Source organism: Globicephala melas, chromosome 8 (assembly GCF_963455315.2).
Source record: "Globicephala melas chromosome 8, mGloMel1.2, whole genome shotgun sequence".
NCBI classification, from domain to species: domain Eukaryota; kingdom Metazoa; phylum Chordata; class Mammalia; order Artiodactyla; family Delphinidae; genus Globicephala; species Globicephala melas.
Genome location: NC_083321.1, coordinates 69,512,224 through 69,529,110, shown reverse-complemented (window position 1 = coordinate 69,529,110; position 16,887 = coordinate 69,512,224). Strand labels below are relative to the sequence as shown.

The following is a 16,887-nucleotide window of genomic DNA, read 5'->3' as shown; positions in this document are numbered from 1 at the left end:
AGTAGAATAAATGGTATAACAGCATCATGATCTTTAAAATCAATTGTGGAACATTAACATATTAACTTAAAAGTATTACACATAAACATGAATACTGAAATTGGTGATCTGTTTTTTCCTAGCCTTCATAGCTTATTCTGTATTTCCAGGTGGACTATAGTGGAGGCTTTGAACCGTTCAGTGTTCTTCGCTTTAGCCAGAAATTTGTGGACCGGGTAGCTAATCCAAAAGATGTTATCCATTTTTTCAGGCGTAGAGAACAAAAGGAAGACACGGGTAAGCTAGTTATCTTTACAAATTAAAAAATGCTCTTATAGGCTTCACATAAATCAATCTCTAGTAAAAGTATAAAACAATAATGGAAAATGTTTTATTATGATTCTTTCTAATATCTCAGACAAATAAACTGATAATTGGAATAATTAAATCTCTTCTAAAAATTAGATAGAAATCATTTGTAAACTTGTGGATATCAATAAAGAAATGAAGCCTTTCGTAGTTTTTTAAAAACGTGCTGCTGATTAACAACATACTTTAGAGATAAAGTGTTTAAATATCTACTATATTTAACATTATTAATGTTCAGAGAACATACTCTCAAATTTTGCAGGGCTAAATATTTCAGCTTTACAGTGTACAGTGATTTAAGAAGACTCTAGTCTTTTGAAATAAGAGGTGTCCCAGAATGTTAAAAAGATATGTACTTAAGGGCTTAAGTTTGATGTTTCTATTGATCATATAATTAATTTCCAATTAAAGTTCATAGAAACAAATTGCCCTTATTTTAGCATTTATCAAAAACAGGTCATCTGACTGAAACAGTGCTTCTTCTTAAGAAGTATTGGTCCTTTTAAATACAGAGGCTCATCTCCTTAGAGCTATCGAGTCAGAATTTTCATAGAAAAATATGGCCCTTGTTTACATGTACGCTACCTTGATTTTTATTAACCCCGATTTAATGAGCTTCTGTTTTTCATAGTGAAATTGTGATCACAATGGTGTGTGCTGTTAATTCAGCCTGAAACAGTCATCTGGCTATTTAAATGGAGCTCATAGAATACTGTTTTGGGGGGGGAAATCCATATCAGAGAATGATATTTTTATGCTATGAATTTTAGCTAGTCACTTACTGATGGTGATTTACTTTAATTGTCCACTCTTATCAATTCCTTGAATTTTTGGGGTGTAGCATTTGTGAGAATGTGGAGTATAGAACCTAGTACTTTATGTTACTTGAGTTTCATCCATTGTCAGTTTTGTTCTCATGATCCCTTTTTTGTTTAAACATTAATTGCTGAATGGAAACAGTGACCCTTTTGTATATCTTATCGAAAGCATGAAATTGTTGTTTTGGCCAGCTCTGCTACTTTAACTACATGTGTGACATCATGCAAATTACTTAATCTCTGATGTTTTGTTTTCTTGTCTACAAAATCAGGATAATAACTGTGCCTGCCTCACAGGATTGTTGTGAGGATTAGGTGATATACTGTGTGTAAATGGTCTTAACATTGTGTCTGGCGTAGTAAAATATAGTCATCATATTTATGAAGCAATATTAATTCTCCTGTCTTGAAATTCAAAAAAGATTTCTATTCACTTGTCCTCACCACTTTGTAAGAGGCACACTGAACTTTGTGCCTCTTTACCCCCTAAGCCATTGCATAAACTTTTCCCTCTGCCTAAAATACTTTTTCTTTTTCCTTTTTTGCTTAGTAAGTCTTATTCATTCTGCAAGTCTTTTTTTTTTTTTATTTGTTTTTATTTTTGGCTGTACCAGGTCTTAGTCATGGCACGTGGGGTCTTTGTTGCAGCATGCAGGATCTTCTGTTGCAGCATGCGGACTTCTTAGTTGCAGTGCAAGTCTTGAGTCAAATGATAACTGCGTTTGCTATCTGCATGTTATTTTCAGCCTTCTTTGAGAAGAATTAATTTATTTCTTCTCCGTGTGTCATATTTTCTGTTCTTACTTCTGTTGTAGCACTTACCATCTTGTATTGTAATCATTTGCTATTATGGGCAGCATCCTGTCATTTTATCATTGTGTTTTCCACACCAGGTCACACACGTGCTAGACAGTTAATATTCATTTCCCTGACAAAGGTTATGAGCAGAGCACCTATTGGACCCTATGCTTTTTGACTTCTTGCCCAGTATTCTTTTTATACTGTACCTGCTGTTTTTTGAGACAACCATCCTGCCTAGGAATGAAGCAAATGTGCTTTAAACCTACTTCCCATTTGTCTCACAGAATATTAAAAAGGTTTGTGTTTAATGGCCAAGATTTAATTAAATTAATAATTTTTGCTGTTTCATCAAGGACATTCTTATGTGAAACTGGCTTTTTGTTTTGTCTCGTTTTGAACTGTGAGTACAAAGTGATGACTCTCGGTAGAACTCAGAGACACTGCCTTGACTCATCCCAAGGAACCGGCAGTTTTACCCACGACTGCTTTTGTATCATCGGTGCAAATGTCAAAACGGTGGAAGAGATAAATAACGTCTTAGTATTATTATGAAAGTACGTTTGACCTTAAGCCCCCTGAACCAGTATGGGGGACTCCCAGAGATCTGTGGACCACTCTGTGAGAATAGCTCCAAGAGACATACTACTTGGAGATTTGGAAAAGAAATACAGACTTTGGGGAAATGACTCTAGATATTAGCAAAAATGACATGTTTTTGCCTCAAAATTTACTGGGTTGAGCAAACTGACAGTTGATAAAGTTTGGCCATACCTCCTTCACTGACAGCAACCTTCAGTGAGTTTGGGCACTTTAACATTAAAAGAGAAACTGCTACTTTTTTTTTTTTCATGGACTTCTTTTTTCTAGGAGAAGAGATCAACTTTGGGAAGTTCATCACAAAACCTTCAGAAGTAACAACTCTAAGGGTAGAAGACCTTGTGAAACAGTATTTTCAAACCGCAGAGAAGGTAATTTCTTAGTTACAGTTCTCAGTTTAGATAATGGCTATCTTATAATAACAGATTTTAATTTAAGATATGTGTAATTGATAGTTTAAACAAAATGAATCCTCAGAATGTCTCCATGAAGTAAGCAGGGTGACAATTACATTCATTTATAGTTATTACGTATCAAGAAAAATAAGTGCTTAATTAATGTCAGTCATTAATATTGTTATTATTGTGTCTATTATTGTCACTGTTGTTATCCTCTTTCTTTTTATCGCTACTACCTAAGTCTGAATCCAGGATTTAATTTTCTTGCATCTGGATGTAATTTCAGAGTTACTTTATTAATAAGCCACTGGATGGTGAAGCTATTCTTATTTTTGTGGGTATATGCCACTTTGAGATCCTCTGGTTGTATTAGCTTCCTACAGCTACTGGAATAAATGTCCACAAACTTAGTGGTTTAAAACAACACAGGTTTATTACCTTACAGTTTTGTAGGTCAGAAACCAGACACTGGTCTCACTGGACAAAAACTGAGGTGTTGTCAAGGCTGTGTTCCTTTCTGGAAGCTGTAGGGAAGATTCCATTTCCTCATCTCCTCCAGCTTCTGGAGGTACCCGTGTTTCTTAGCTCCGGGCCCCCTTCTTCCATCTTCAAAGCAAGCAACGCTGGATCTGTCTGGCCGTCATTTCCCCGGATACTTCTCTGTGACTCCCTTCTTCGGCCTCCCTCTTCTATTTTCAAGGATGCTTGTGATTGCACTGGGCCCACCTGGATAGTCCCTGATAATCTCCCAGTTTTGTAGCAGCTGGTTAGCAACCTTAATTCCATCTGTAACCTTAATTCTCCTTTGCCATGTAACATATTCACAGGTCCCAGAGATTAGGATGTGGACACCTTTAGGGGCCATTTTTCTGCCTACCACACTGGTTAACCTGCTCTCTTAGTCATCAGCTGCTATTTCTGGACTCTGTGTCCCAGCCTCTCAGGCCTCTGCATTTTCACAAGTCCTGTACTCTACCCCTGTTTCTTGTTTTTACTTTGCTTTTTCTGGCCCTTAATATTTATCAGTAGGCTTAATTACCGTCCATTGATTTATTTTGCTTTGCTGTGTTTTCCCTCCAATAACTAGATGACTTTTTTGTCTTTTTCTCTGGTAAAATTATTCTGTAATTTTCCTTTCTTATACAGAATTGTTTTGTAAGGAAGATGCTGCATCCAGTGATTTATATGTCTCTTACAGAACGTGCAGCTCTCACTTCTAACAGAAAGGGGAATGGGTGAAGCAGTACAAGAATTTGTGGACAAGGAAGAAAAAGATGCCATAGAGGAATTAGTGAAATATCAGTTGGAAAAAACACAGCGATTTCTTAAAGAACGTCATACTGATGCCCTAGAAGATAAAATCGATGAAGAGGTGAGTAACTAATTTGGGGTGGAAAATCTATTATTTAGATAGTCTCTCCTTAAGAGTAGCTCTAAGTTTCTTGCTGGTAAATCACTAACTTCACTGATTTGTTTAGTTTCCTCATCTATAAAATTGAGATCATAAAGTGAGGATTAAATTAGAAAATGTCTAATAAGTGTCTAGAACACAGTCTCAAATATGATTGATACCCAGTGAATGTTAGTTTTGTTGCCCATAGCTAGTATCTTCTCTTGAAGATCATGAAAGTGCTTTAAAATGAACCCCATAGGGTGAAAATGTCTGCTTATCTCAATTTTTTATTAAGTTTTGATTGAGATTTTGAATTTCATCTAGGAAATGCCGTCCCTCTGAGCATAAAAGCAGAGGAAAACTCTTTAGATTTGACTACATAAAATTTTTAAATGTTTGCATGTCAAATTGTCAAAAAACAAAATGAGAAGGTATCGACATGGAGAAAATATTCGTATGTGGGCAGAACAAAAGGTTAATATTCTTACTGCGTTAAAGAGCTCTTATGAATCTTAAGAAGAATATTAAACATTTCAATAGAATAATGAACAGAGGACCTGAATAGGTGGTTCACAAAAGAAATATAAATGGCTAATAGGCATATGAAACTGGTATTTAACCTAGGATAATCAAAGAAGCTCAAATTAAATGTATTTTTTATCTATCAAAGTGGCAACAATTTGAGAAAGATACTTAGTACTCTGCTGGTAGGAGTATCAGAGTTTGAACAGCTGCAATGAAAAGCATTTTTGCCTTCTTAAGCATGTCAAGAAGCTTAAGATTTGTCCTTTAACTCAGCCCTGGGAGATTTTCCTAAGACAATAATGAGATAGAGATTTAGAATGTGGAGTAATTTATGTCAGTGTTATCTGCAGTGGGGAAAAGTTGGAGATGTTTTGGTAAAATAAATGTTGGCACATACACAGTATGGAATACTATGCAGCTATTAAAAATTACAGTTTTGAAGAACATGCAAAAGTATTTTCAGTGTTGAGTAGGAAAAGAATTCCAAAGTGGTAAAACTATACACAATGTGATCCCAGTTATTTTTATTTTATATGTGAGTGGGTGCGTGTATGCAAAGAATGGAAGAAGATATTCCAAACATTATCAGTGGTTATGCTCAGGTCGTGGGATTATAGGGGATCATTTCCTGTATTTTCCAAATTCCCTCTGAGCAGAAGAACATAATGTTATGTTTAAAACTCATTCCCTTTTACTTTTATTTTTGTGCTTTTAGTCATTTAACATGATTCTTTTAAAGCCTTATGGTGTCAACTAATGTACAACCAGTAATATTAAATGCCAGGTACTTTGACAGGGAAGGCAGCTAATCCACACTCTAAAACTACTTACCCTGTGGCTCTGCATATGTTAGGTTCATAAATTTTTAGCATGGGTGGATTTGTCAGCAAGTGCCGTAAATATAACATGACCATACCCCCTAAATGTAAAATGCAACACTGCAAAACTCCTGGGAGATAACATAGGAGAAAACCTAGATGACCTTGTATATGGTGGTGACTTTTTAGATTCAACATCAAAAGCACGATTCATGAAACAAGTAATTGATAAACTAGACTACATTGAAATTAAAAACTTTTGCTCTGCAAAAGATAACGTGAAGAGAATGAGAAGACACGCCACAGACTGGGAGAAGATAGTTGCAAAAGACAAATTTGATGAGGATTATCTAAAATATACAAAAACTCTTAAAATTCAACAATAAGAAAATTTAATAATCCAATTAAAAAATGGGCAAAAGACCTCACCAGACCAAGGAAGGTAGTCAGTGGGCAAGTAAGCATATGAAAAGATGTTCGACATCTTATGTCATTAGGGAAATGCAAATTAAAGCAAGGAGATATGCCACTACACACCTGTCAGAACGGCCAAATTCCAGAACACCGACAACACCACATGCTGGTGAGGACGTGCTGCGGCAGGAACTCTTAGATTGCGAGTGGGAATGCAAAATGGTGCAGTCACTTTGAAAGGCAGTTTGTCAGTTTCTTATAAAAGTAAACATACTCTTCCCATACTCTCCAGCAGTCGTGCTCCTAGGTATCTACCCGAAGGAGTTGAAAACTTATGTCTAAACAAAAACCTGCACATGATATTTATAGCAGCTTTATTCATAATTGCCAAAACTTGGAAGCAACAAAGATGTACTTCAGTAGGTAAGTGAATAAACTGTGAAACATCTAGACAAGGGAATATTATTCTGTGCTAAAAAGAAATGACCTATCAAGCCATTAAAAGACATGGAGGAACCTTAAGTGACTATTACCAACTGAAAGAAGCCAATCTGAAAAAGTAACTTAATGTATGATTCCTGCTATGTAACATTCTAGAAAAAGTAAAACTATGGACATAGTACAAAAATCACTGGTTGTCAGTGGTTGGGCAGGGATGGGATAAGGGGATGAAAAGGTGGATTCACAGAGGATTTTTAGAACAGTAAAACTACTCTGTATCAAACTGTAATGGTGGGTTATACATGTATACATGTCATTATACATTTATCCAAACTCATAGCATGTACACCACCAAGAGTGAACCTTAAGGAGTTTAGGTGATATGGAGTATGGAGTGTCAGTATCGGTTCATCAGTTATAACAACTGTACAGTTCTGGTGGGGGATGTTGATATTAATAGGGGAGGCTGTGCATGTATGGGACAGGGCTATATGGGAAATCTCTGTGCCTTCCTTTTAATTCTGCTGTGAACCCAAGCTGCTCTAAAAAAGTAAATAAATAAAACAAACAAACCCTCCTTCCCACCCTCCACTCCCCAAAATGATCATCCACACCAGGAGTGACATCATGACTTTTGAGAGAGAGAGAGAGTGTGTGGGGGGGTGTGGGGGTGTGTGTGTGTAGCATGGTGGCTAAGAGTATGGACTATAGACCAGATGACCTTACTCGCTATGGAACCGTCAGTGAAGTATTTAACCTCTCTGTGCCTCAGTTTCCTCATCTATGAAATGGGGATAATAGAACCTCATTCAAGGTTGTTGTGAGGATTAAAAGAATACACGTAAGCCCTCAGTACACTGACACATAATGCCTGCTCGGTATTTTTACTCTGATGCTCATTTCTCTTCTGTGAATGACTCAGTGCTTTTGATATATCACATGCCACCTCGAGCACTGTTACATGCTGTGCCGTCTTTTAAAAAAAATATTATTCCTGTATTCTTCCCCTTCTACTGAATCTTAACAAACATGCTGCTATTTCTTTCAACAAAACTCTGGAGCCTAGATCCTGTTTCCCTTTCGCTGTTATTCTATTTCTTTTTTCCTCTTTTATAGCAGAATTGCTTCACCGAGTTTTCTGTATTTGCTGCCCAGATTCTTCGCCTTCATTTTTCTCTTAAATCCATCTATTCAGGGGTTTCGACCCCCTCTTTCCAGTGAATTTACTCTTGTCAAAGCACCAGTGACCTCCAGTGCTAAATCCATTGTCCGTTCTCCATCTTAAATCTCACTTGACCTCTTCTTAAAACCTTTTTTCCATTGGCTTTTAGGGCTCCACACTCTTCTGGTTTTCTTCCCAGCTCATTGTCTGTGTATTCTCAGTCTCTGTTGATTCCTCTCACCTCTCCAGCCTCTTAAGTTGGAGTCTCCAGAACTCAGTCCTTGGACCCCTTCTTCGTCTACATATTCCTTTTGTATTCTCACCCAGCTTCCTGGCTTTAAATACTGTCATCTGGTGATGACTTTTCAAAAGTCTAGCCCAAACCTCTCCTCCCAACTCAAGACTTATGTAGCCAACAACCTGCTAGACCTTCCACTCGGATGTTTAATAGACCTCTCCAACTTCCAACATTCCCAGTCTGAATTGCTGAACCTTAGCCCCTGCTCTGCCTGTAGGGTTCTAGTGGAAGCGCTATTCTTTCATTTGCTCAAGCGGTAAACCTTGAAGTTATCCTTGACTCCTCTTTTTCTGTCACCTATATCCTGTCTGGAAATCCTTTAACTCTACCTTCAGAATATATACAGAATGTGACTATTTCTCACCACCTTCATCTCTATCAGTGGTCCAAGGCCTGGCCATTTCTCACCTAGATTACTCCTGTTGCCTCCAAACTGGTCTCCTTGTTTCTGCCTGTGCTTTTCCTCCACACTCTGTTCTGTCCTCAGCTCAGCTGAGCTGTTGGTGATCCTAACATAGTTTAGATGAAGTCACTCCTGCCTAAAAACAAAAGTCCTTACAGTTGCTCCCAAGGCCTTACTCAGTGTGGTTTCTGTTACTTCTTCATCCTCATGTCTGCTCCAGCCCAGCGACCTCCTTGCTGTTTCTTAAACATACCATGCTTCTGCCCCGGTGCCTTTGCATATATTCTTTCCTTTGACTGGAATGATTTTCCCCCGTTATTTTCAAGGTTCATTCCCTACCTTTTAAAATCTTTGCTACCTTCTTGCTTTGCTACTTTCTCCGTGAGGCCTTTGATGATCATCCTGTAGCCTCTGTCCGCACTCTCTGTCCCTCTTCCTGCATTACTTTTCTCTGAGCACTTAACACCTTTTGCAAAGATTTCACAGGTTCACATATTTGAAAGGACTCATAAGACTCCACTGAACATACTCACTTAAAGTTTTTATTTAAAGGCAACTGATAACGGTACAGCAAGAGAAGGAGTATAGGCAGGCATTAGGGATCTGAGAGATACCAGGCATCTGTTTCTCATGTCCTTATACGCACACAGCAAACCCGGGACAGAACACCAAGATCTGTGCAGAAGTTTCCAGGGAGTCTTTTACGCCTCTCTGGTCGCATAATCAAACCACGCCGTCTAACTGCTCATGCAGGTTGAAATCCATCAGTAAATAATTTGGCCCTGGGAATGCCAGAGGCTCCTCAGAGGTAAGGGTGGAGCTTTCTCAGTCTAGCTGTAAATTAACTTGATCCTATACACTCTCTAAAATACAACATAACTTTTTATTTTGTTTCTTATTTTGTAACACACACGCACGCACGCACGCACACACTGATGGTAAGCTCCCTGGAGGGCAGGATTCTTGACCATTTTGTTCATTATTGTATTCTCAGTTCCTGCAATAGCACCTGGCACATAGCTTGGCTCAGGAAATATGGGCCGAGTAAATTATTAAATAAATGGAGTTTATTTCTAGCTATATAACTATATTATAAGTGCTTTGTGAGCAGGAACCAGTAAAAAAGGAAGCTTTGTATCCTTCATGGCACCAGGACCAGGGTTGGCAGACAGCAAACATTTGGTGGTTGGCTGTTAGCAAAATGGATCTTCAGGGGCCCACCCACTTCAGATACCATTTCAGAGAGCCTCCTGGATGACTTGCAGCCAGGTGCCCAAGAATGATTTGAGCAGTGTAATAATTCAAGCCTATTAAAAGAGAGGTTTTTGTTTTTAGCTCTTTTACTGAACTATAACACCCATAGGACATTAGAATTTTCTCCTTTGCAGTCCGACAGGCTGTTTTTCAATGACTTGGAGCGTTTGGTCAGCAGGTAATATCATTTTGCTTAGGGCCAGTTTTCCTTAGAGTACATTTCTGAATTTTTAATGTAAGTCACTGGGGGAATATGACTTCTTTAATCTTTTGTGAAACAAAACTATACTTGAATTTCCGAATTTTACGTTGTAATGGAAAACATCAGTTAATCAGTTTTATATTTACATAACAGACATGTTTGTAACATTTTTGTGATTTATTCTGTTATAATCCAGGTACGTCGTTTCAGAGAAAGCAGACAGAAGAACGAAGAAGACGATGAAGTCCGAGAGGTAATTTTTCTGAAAATTCCTTTATTATATGTCAGCTTGTTAAATCAGAATAACTAGTAGGTTTATTTAGAGCAGTCAGTCCACAGGATCTCTTTTGGGTGGGTAGGACTGAGCAGGCGTTGGCTGAGGACCGCTGCCTTTGACTTATTCCAATTCGGCCTACGAGTATTCGGCTTGCTGATATTCTCTTTTTTTTCCCTTTTGCTCTTGTCGAAAGCCTACTTAATTGTGCATGTGTGTATGTGGTGGGTGCAGGCATGGAGGGGAGGCGCAGGAATAGTAGCCCGAAGAGCTCTTTTTAATGAAAATAATTCCCAACTGCTATTATAAAATAATATAAAATTTAAACATAGAATTGCCACATGATGTAGTGATTCCACTTCTGAGTATTTACCAAAAAAAATTGAAAGCAGGGACTCGAACATGTATTTGTACACCAATGTTCATAACATTATTTACAATAGCCCACAGGTAGTAACGATCCAAAGTCTATCAAAAGGTGAATGGGTAAACCAGATGTGATACATACATCCATTGGAATATTCTTTAGCCTTAAAAGGAATGAAATTGAAGTATAGAATGGAACATACTATATCATGGATAAACCTTCAAAACATTATACTAAGTGAAGTAAGTCAGACATAAAAGAACAAATACTGTGTGATTCCACTTACATGAGATACCTAGAGTAGTCAAATTCATACAGACAGAAAGTAGAAGAGTGATTATCGGGGTTTGGGGGAGGTGGTTAGGGAATGAAGGGTTATTTAATGGGTATGGAGTTTCAGTTTGGGATTATGAAAAAGTTGTGATGGATGATGGCAGTGGTTGTACAACAATGTGAATGTACTTAATGCCACTGAAATACACACTTAAAAATGGTTAAAATGTCTTACCCCTAGGTTCTTCATGACATTTTTTTTTTCTTAAATTCCATATATATGTGTTACCATACGGTATTTGTCTTTTTCTTTCTGACTTACTTCACTCTGTATGACAACCTAGGAATAAGACAGGAATAAAGACATAGACCTACTGGAGAACGGACTTGAGAATATGGGGAGGGGGAAGGGTGAGTTGTGACAGGGCGAGAGAGAGTCATGGACATATACACACTAACAAACGTAAGGTAGATAGCTAGTGGGAAGCAGCCGCATGGCACAGGGATATCGGCTCGGTGCTTTGTGACCGCCTGGAGGGGTGGGATAGGGAGGGTGGGAGGGAGGGAGATGCAAGAGGGAAGAGATATGGGAACATATGTATATGTATAACTGATTCACTTTGTTATGGGGCAGAAACTAACACACCATTGTAAAGCAATTATACACCAATAAAGATGTTAAAAAAATGGTTAAAATGGTTAATTTTTATGTTACGTATATATTACTACAAAAAAGTACAATAATACTAGGGTAGTATATTTTTAAATCTCGCAAAAAGTATATGGAAACATTGTCTTGCCATTGGCCCTATGCCTCCACTCATGAGGTAAATTCATAGAAGTAATGTAGTTCAAAGATACCAGTAAAGTCCACAGTCTGTTGTACAGAAAGATGAAGTATTATCTGAATATAATGTTTGAGATGCTAAAATGAAGATGTAGTATTTAGACAAAGGCAAAGTATGAAATTTGGCAATGATGATAATTCATTCAAAGAAGTAATAGTCATAAAAAGGCATGTGTGTTTTAAATTTTGCTAGATTCTGCCAAGTCACTCCAAATATGTTGCACCAGTTCCTCTTCCGACCAATAGTATTAGGGAGTGCTTTTTTCCCTGCATCCTTCCGGCCATGACATATTACTACATCTTTTGATCTTTATGATCTAAGTGGTGAGAAATTATTTCTTACTGTTGCTTTTAACTCATACTACTTGTATTACTAGTGAGTCTGAGCAGTTTTTATGTTTAATAAGTTATATTTATATGAAACACCTGATCATGTTCTTTGCATAGAATATTTTTTTCTTTTGCCTAGGGCATTGGTCTTTCTCTAATTGGTTTATAAGAGCACTCGTTTTGTTATATAAAAGAAGTATCCACTTGTTCCTGAGAGTTTTTTGTTTGTTTGTTTAAATCCAGAATGGGTAATGAATTAAGAGCTTTGTTGGCATCTGTGAAGATAAGCATGCAGGGTTCTTCCTCCTGTGTTCTGTTAATATGGTGAATTATATTATTTTCTATCCTATTATTGACCCAACCTTAGTATCACTTTGTGAAGCCCCTGATAATAGGTGTACTGGTCTTGCCATGCACCCCGGGATTCCTTTTGTTTGCTTTGATATTCATGAGTAAGATACTGTAATTTTCCTTTTGTACATGCAGTCCTTTGTCAGTTTTCAGTACCATGTTATGCTGGCTTTATAAAAACCAGCTGAAAGCTTTCTTTCTTTATGCTCTGTTCCTATTGAAATAGCCATGGAATCATCTGTTCTTTGAAGGTTTGGTAGAATTTACCTGTGAAACTTTCTGGTTGTCATCCTTTTCAGGAGTGTAGTTCTTTTAAGAATTTTCTCAAAATTGTTGTTAATTAGTCTGTTGAGACTGTCTATCTTTTTTTGATTCAGTTTAGGTCATTTATTTTCCAAATTACTTAGAATTGAGCAAAGTGTTTTATCACAATTCTTTTAATTCTCCTTACATCTTTTTCCCCTCCATTCTCCTTTCTTTGCTTTAATTTAACAATTCATTTTAAAATTGTTTCATGTGTTCTGGTATACAGTATTTTTATTATCATTTTCTAGGTATTCTACAATTTTTGTTTTGTTTTGCAGTTTGGAGTCCAGGCTTTTGTCTTATTAATTTCTAATTTTATTGCATTGTGATTAGAAAGTATGATAATATTCCTTTTACTATTTAGGATTGATGTTTTTCTTAGCATCCCATTATATATTGGTTAAAACATTTCATGGGGTCTTGAAAAGAAGTATATTGTTTATTTTCAGAGTACAGAGTTCAACATGTATCAGCTAGATCTACCTTATTATCTAATTTAGATCTCCTTTTTTCTTTTAAATATATTTTTTTTATTTTATTTTATAAATTTATTTATTTATTTTTGGCTGCATTGGGTCTTCGTTGCTGTGCACGGGCTTCCTCTAGTTGCAGCGAGCGGGGGCTACTCTTCCTTGTGGTGCACGGGCTTCTCATCGTGGTGGCTTCTCTTGTTGCGGAGCACAGGCTCTAGGAGCACGGGCTTCAGTGGTTGTGGCACGTGGGCTCAGTAGTTGTGGCTCATGGGCTCTAGAGTGCAGGCTCGGTAGTTGTGGCACACGAGCTTAGTTGCTCCGCGGCATGTGGGATCTTCCCAGACCAGGGCTCGAACCCTTGTCCCCTGCATTGGCAGGCAGATTCTTAACTGCTGTGCCACCAGGGAAGTCCCTGTATATGTAGTTTTTAATGTAGAGCTAGTTCTTGTTATTCATGGTAGTTGTGTTCTATAAAGTCACTGTAAACACTGAGTGAACACTGAACTGTTGCTCCTAGGGGAAATATAGGAATAGGTTCCTGCCAGCCACTGGTTACAACATTTTTGTTAACTGATTAATACATAACCCTTTCCATGTGTGTTTCTGTTTTAAGACCTTACTCAATATATATCATTGATTCATTAGCATTGAACTTGTGGCCCATTCAGTGCATGCCTTAATGAAGCATATATGACACATGTGTTTCCTCCATAAGGCACATCACAGCTTCTTGCACTTAAGAACCCTAGACAGCACTTCAGCACTACACTGGGGGCCGTTTTAAAAGTAAAATCCCCAGCTGAAAGCACAAAATTGTGAACACAGCACTAAACGTAGTGTGAAAAGGATACTCGTTTAAAGAAGGCTGAGTGTCGCCTTGTTCGACCTCATCTGGGAAGGTGTGTGTCAGGCGATTCAGAATTTGCACCTCTCTGCACGTGTCCATGAATGACCACAAATGCATCAGGAGTTAGAAATAAATTTTGGCAAGTAGGTGAATTTGCATATACGGAGTCTGAAAATTATGACTGACTGTACTTCATCTGGGACAAGAAAGATGAATTGAAATCTTTTTCAACTATTTTTTCTTTGTATCTTTTTGGTTGTATTCCCTAAAGTTTTGTTCTTTTGGAGTTGTAATGCCATGTTGAGCCGTTCCCGTAGTGACTTAGCTGTTGTTTCACTTCAGCAAGTTCATCAGCGTGAAGCTGGGTTACCTCCACCTCTCCCCACCCGCTGCACTCCTGCTTCTGCCCTGCCTGCTCTGTGCTTATCTCCTCATCTAGCCCTGTCTCTCCATATTTCATGGCACCACACAGAGCTTAGAAAAGCTCTAGATGCCTGTTCTTAGACCCAGAACTAGTCATTCCAAGCAAGAGAGACTGTTGTCATGGCCTCTTGGCACGGGTAGATCAATTTTGGAGCTCTCTACACTGTCTGAAACTCTTCTCAACTTTCTCCCTTAGCTAGGCCAAATATTCACTATACCCATTAACTCTTTCTCCTAGGTTTTGTGTTTTGTGGGTGGAGCAATTTTCTAATTTTATTCAAAAAGCTATTTTTAAAATTTTTGTTCTCCTTGTTACATTTTGATAGGTTTAAAGGAAGACATCAGGGCAGCATTGCTCTTATTCTGTTTTTAATCAGAAAATCTATATTCATTTCAGAGTTAGGATATTTCATTAAGTCTCAAACTTGTCTTTTCTAGACAGTTTCTTATCAAATTAAAATTTATTAAGTTAAAATCTTGGCCCTCACGTTTTTATTATTTTCCAGGTGTTCAATTGTTTTGTTCTACCTAATTCTTTTTACTATATATTTGTAAGAGATTATTGCTTATGTTTTTCTGATTACAAAAGTAATATTTTAGAAAACGTACATTGTAGCAAATTTGAAATATTCAATAATAATGAAGAAAACAGAAAGCACCCTAAAATTTCATCACCCAGAGATAGCAGCTATTTTTGGTGAGTTTTTTTCTTTTCTTTTTTTTTAGTGTCATGAAAAAAGGAATCACTATCTTTTATTTAAATCCATACACCTAAAACAAATATCATATAATATCGCTTATATGTGGAATCTAGAAAAATGGTACAGGTGAACTTATTTGCAAAGCAGAAATAGAGACATAGATGTAGAGAACAAACATATGGATACCAAGGGAGGAAGGGAGGGTGAGATGAATTGGGAGATTAGGATTGACATATATACACTACTATATATAAAATAGATAACTAATGAAAATCTACTGTATAACACAGGGAGCTCTACTCAATGCTCTTTGGTGACCTAAATGGGAAGGAAATCTAAAACAGAGGGGATATACGTATATGTATAACTGATTCACTTTGCTGTACAGCAGAAACTAACACAACATTGTAAAGCAACTATACTCCAACAAAAATTAATTAAAAAATATAAATCCATACACCTATTCTCAGTCTTCATCTGGGTTGAACTCTCAGCATCTTTTAAAATAAAACTATTTTTCAAAAAAAAATTAAGAGGGCTTCCCTGGTGGCGCAGTGGTTGAGAGTCCGCCTGCCGATGCAGGGGACGCGGGTTCGTGCCCCGGTCTGGGAAGATCCCACATGCCGTGGAGCGGCTGGGCCCGTGAGCCATGGCCGCTGAGCCTGCGCGTCCGGAGCCTGTGCCCCGCAACGAGAGAGGCCACAGCAGTAAGAGGCCCGCGTACCGCAAAAAAAAAAAAAAAATTAAGAAAACAAGTCCATTTACAAGAACATCAAAAAGAGTAAAATACTTAGGAATAAATCCAATAAAATAAACATAAGACTTGCACAATAAAAAAATCATAAAATGTTGCTGAAAGTAATTTTTAAAGTCCTAAAAAAAGTACTAAATAAATGAAATGATATCCCATGTTCATGAATTGGAAGACTTAGTACTGTTTAGATGACAGTAATCCCCAAACCCCATCTGCCTTTTTTATTTTTTGGCAGAAATTGACAAACTGATCCTAAAGCAATGGTAATTAAAACAGTGTGGTACTGGGATAAGGCTAGACAAGTAGATCCATGAAACAGAATCAAGAATCCAGAAATAAACTCTGACATTTATGGTTAATTGGTTTTCCAGAAGGGTGCCAAGATAATTCAATGGGGGAAAGAACAGTCTTTTCAACAAATGGTGTAGGGACAACTGGATATCCATATGCAAAAGAGGCTGGATCCCTATATCACACAGTATAAAAAAATTAGCTCAAAATGGATCAAAGAAGGGAAAAAAAAGGATCAAAGACCTAAATATATGCATTAAAACCATAAAACTCTTAGAAGAAAATATAGGAGTGGATCTTTGTGACTCTGGATTAGGCAATGACTTCTTAGATATGACACCAAAATCTCAAGCAACAAAAGAAAAAATAAACTTGATTCATCAAAACTTAAAAACTTTTGTGCATCAAAGGACACCATCAAAAAGGGAACAGACAACCCAAGAAACGGAGAAAATATCTGCAAATCATATATCTGATAAGAGTTCGATATTCAGAACAAATAGGGAACACTTATAACCCAACAATAAAAAGACAAATAGCCCACTTCAATAATGGGCAAACTATTTGAATAGACATTTCTCCTAAAAGATACACAAATGAAAAGATGCTCAACATGATTAGCCACGAAGGAAATGCAAACCAAACCCACACTAATACACCACTTCGTATCCATTTGATCTTTTGTTGGGTCTTCATTGCCGCATGTGGATTTTCTCTAGTTGCATCAAGCAGGGACTACTCTTCACTGTTGTGCGCAGGCTTCTCATTGTGGTGGCTT

At 37.4% G+C, this 16,887-nt stretch overlaps 1 protein-coding gene across 1 annotated transcript in view; it reads left to right on the top strand.

Moving 5' to 3' along the window:
* Positions 1 to 16,887, top strand: part of MRE11 (MRE11 homolog, double strand break repair nuclease) — a 65,000-nt gene that overhangs the window by 29,272 nt on the left and 18,841 nt on the right. Inside the window, exons 11-14 of the mRNA XM_030883749.2 lie at positions 150 to 276; positions 2,835 to 2,935; positions 4,161 to 4,334; positions 10,069 to 10,125. Coding sequence (XP_030739609.1) covers positions 150 to 276; positions 2,835 to 2,935; positions 4,161 to 4,334; positions 10,069 to 10,125 — 459 coding nt within the window. The remainder of the gene's footprint in view (positions 1 to 149; positions 277 to 2,834; positions 2,936 to 4,160; positions 4,335 to 10,068; positions 10,126 to 16,887) is intronic.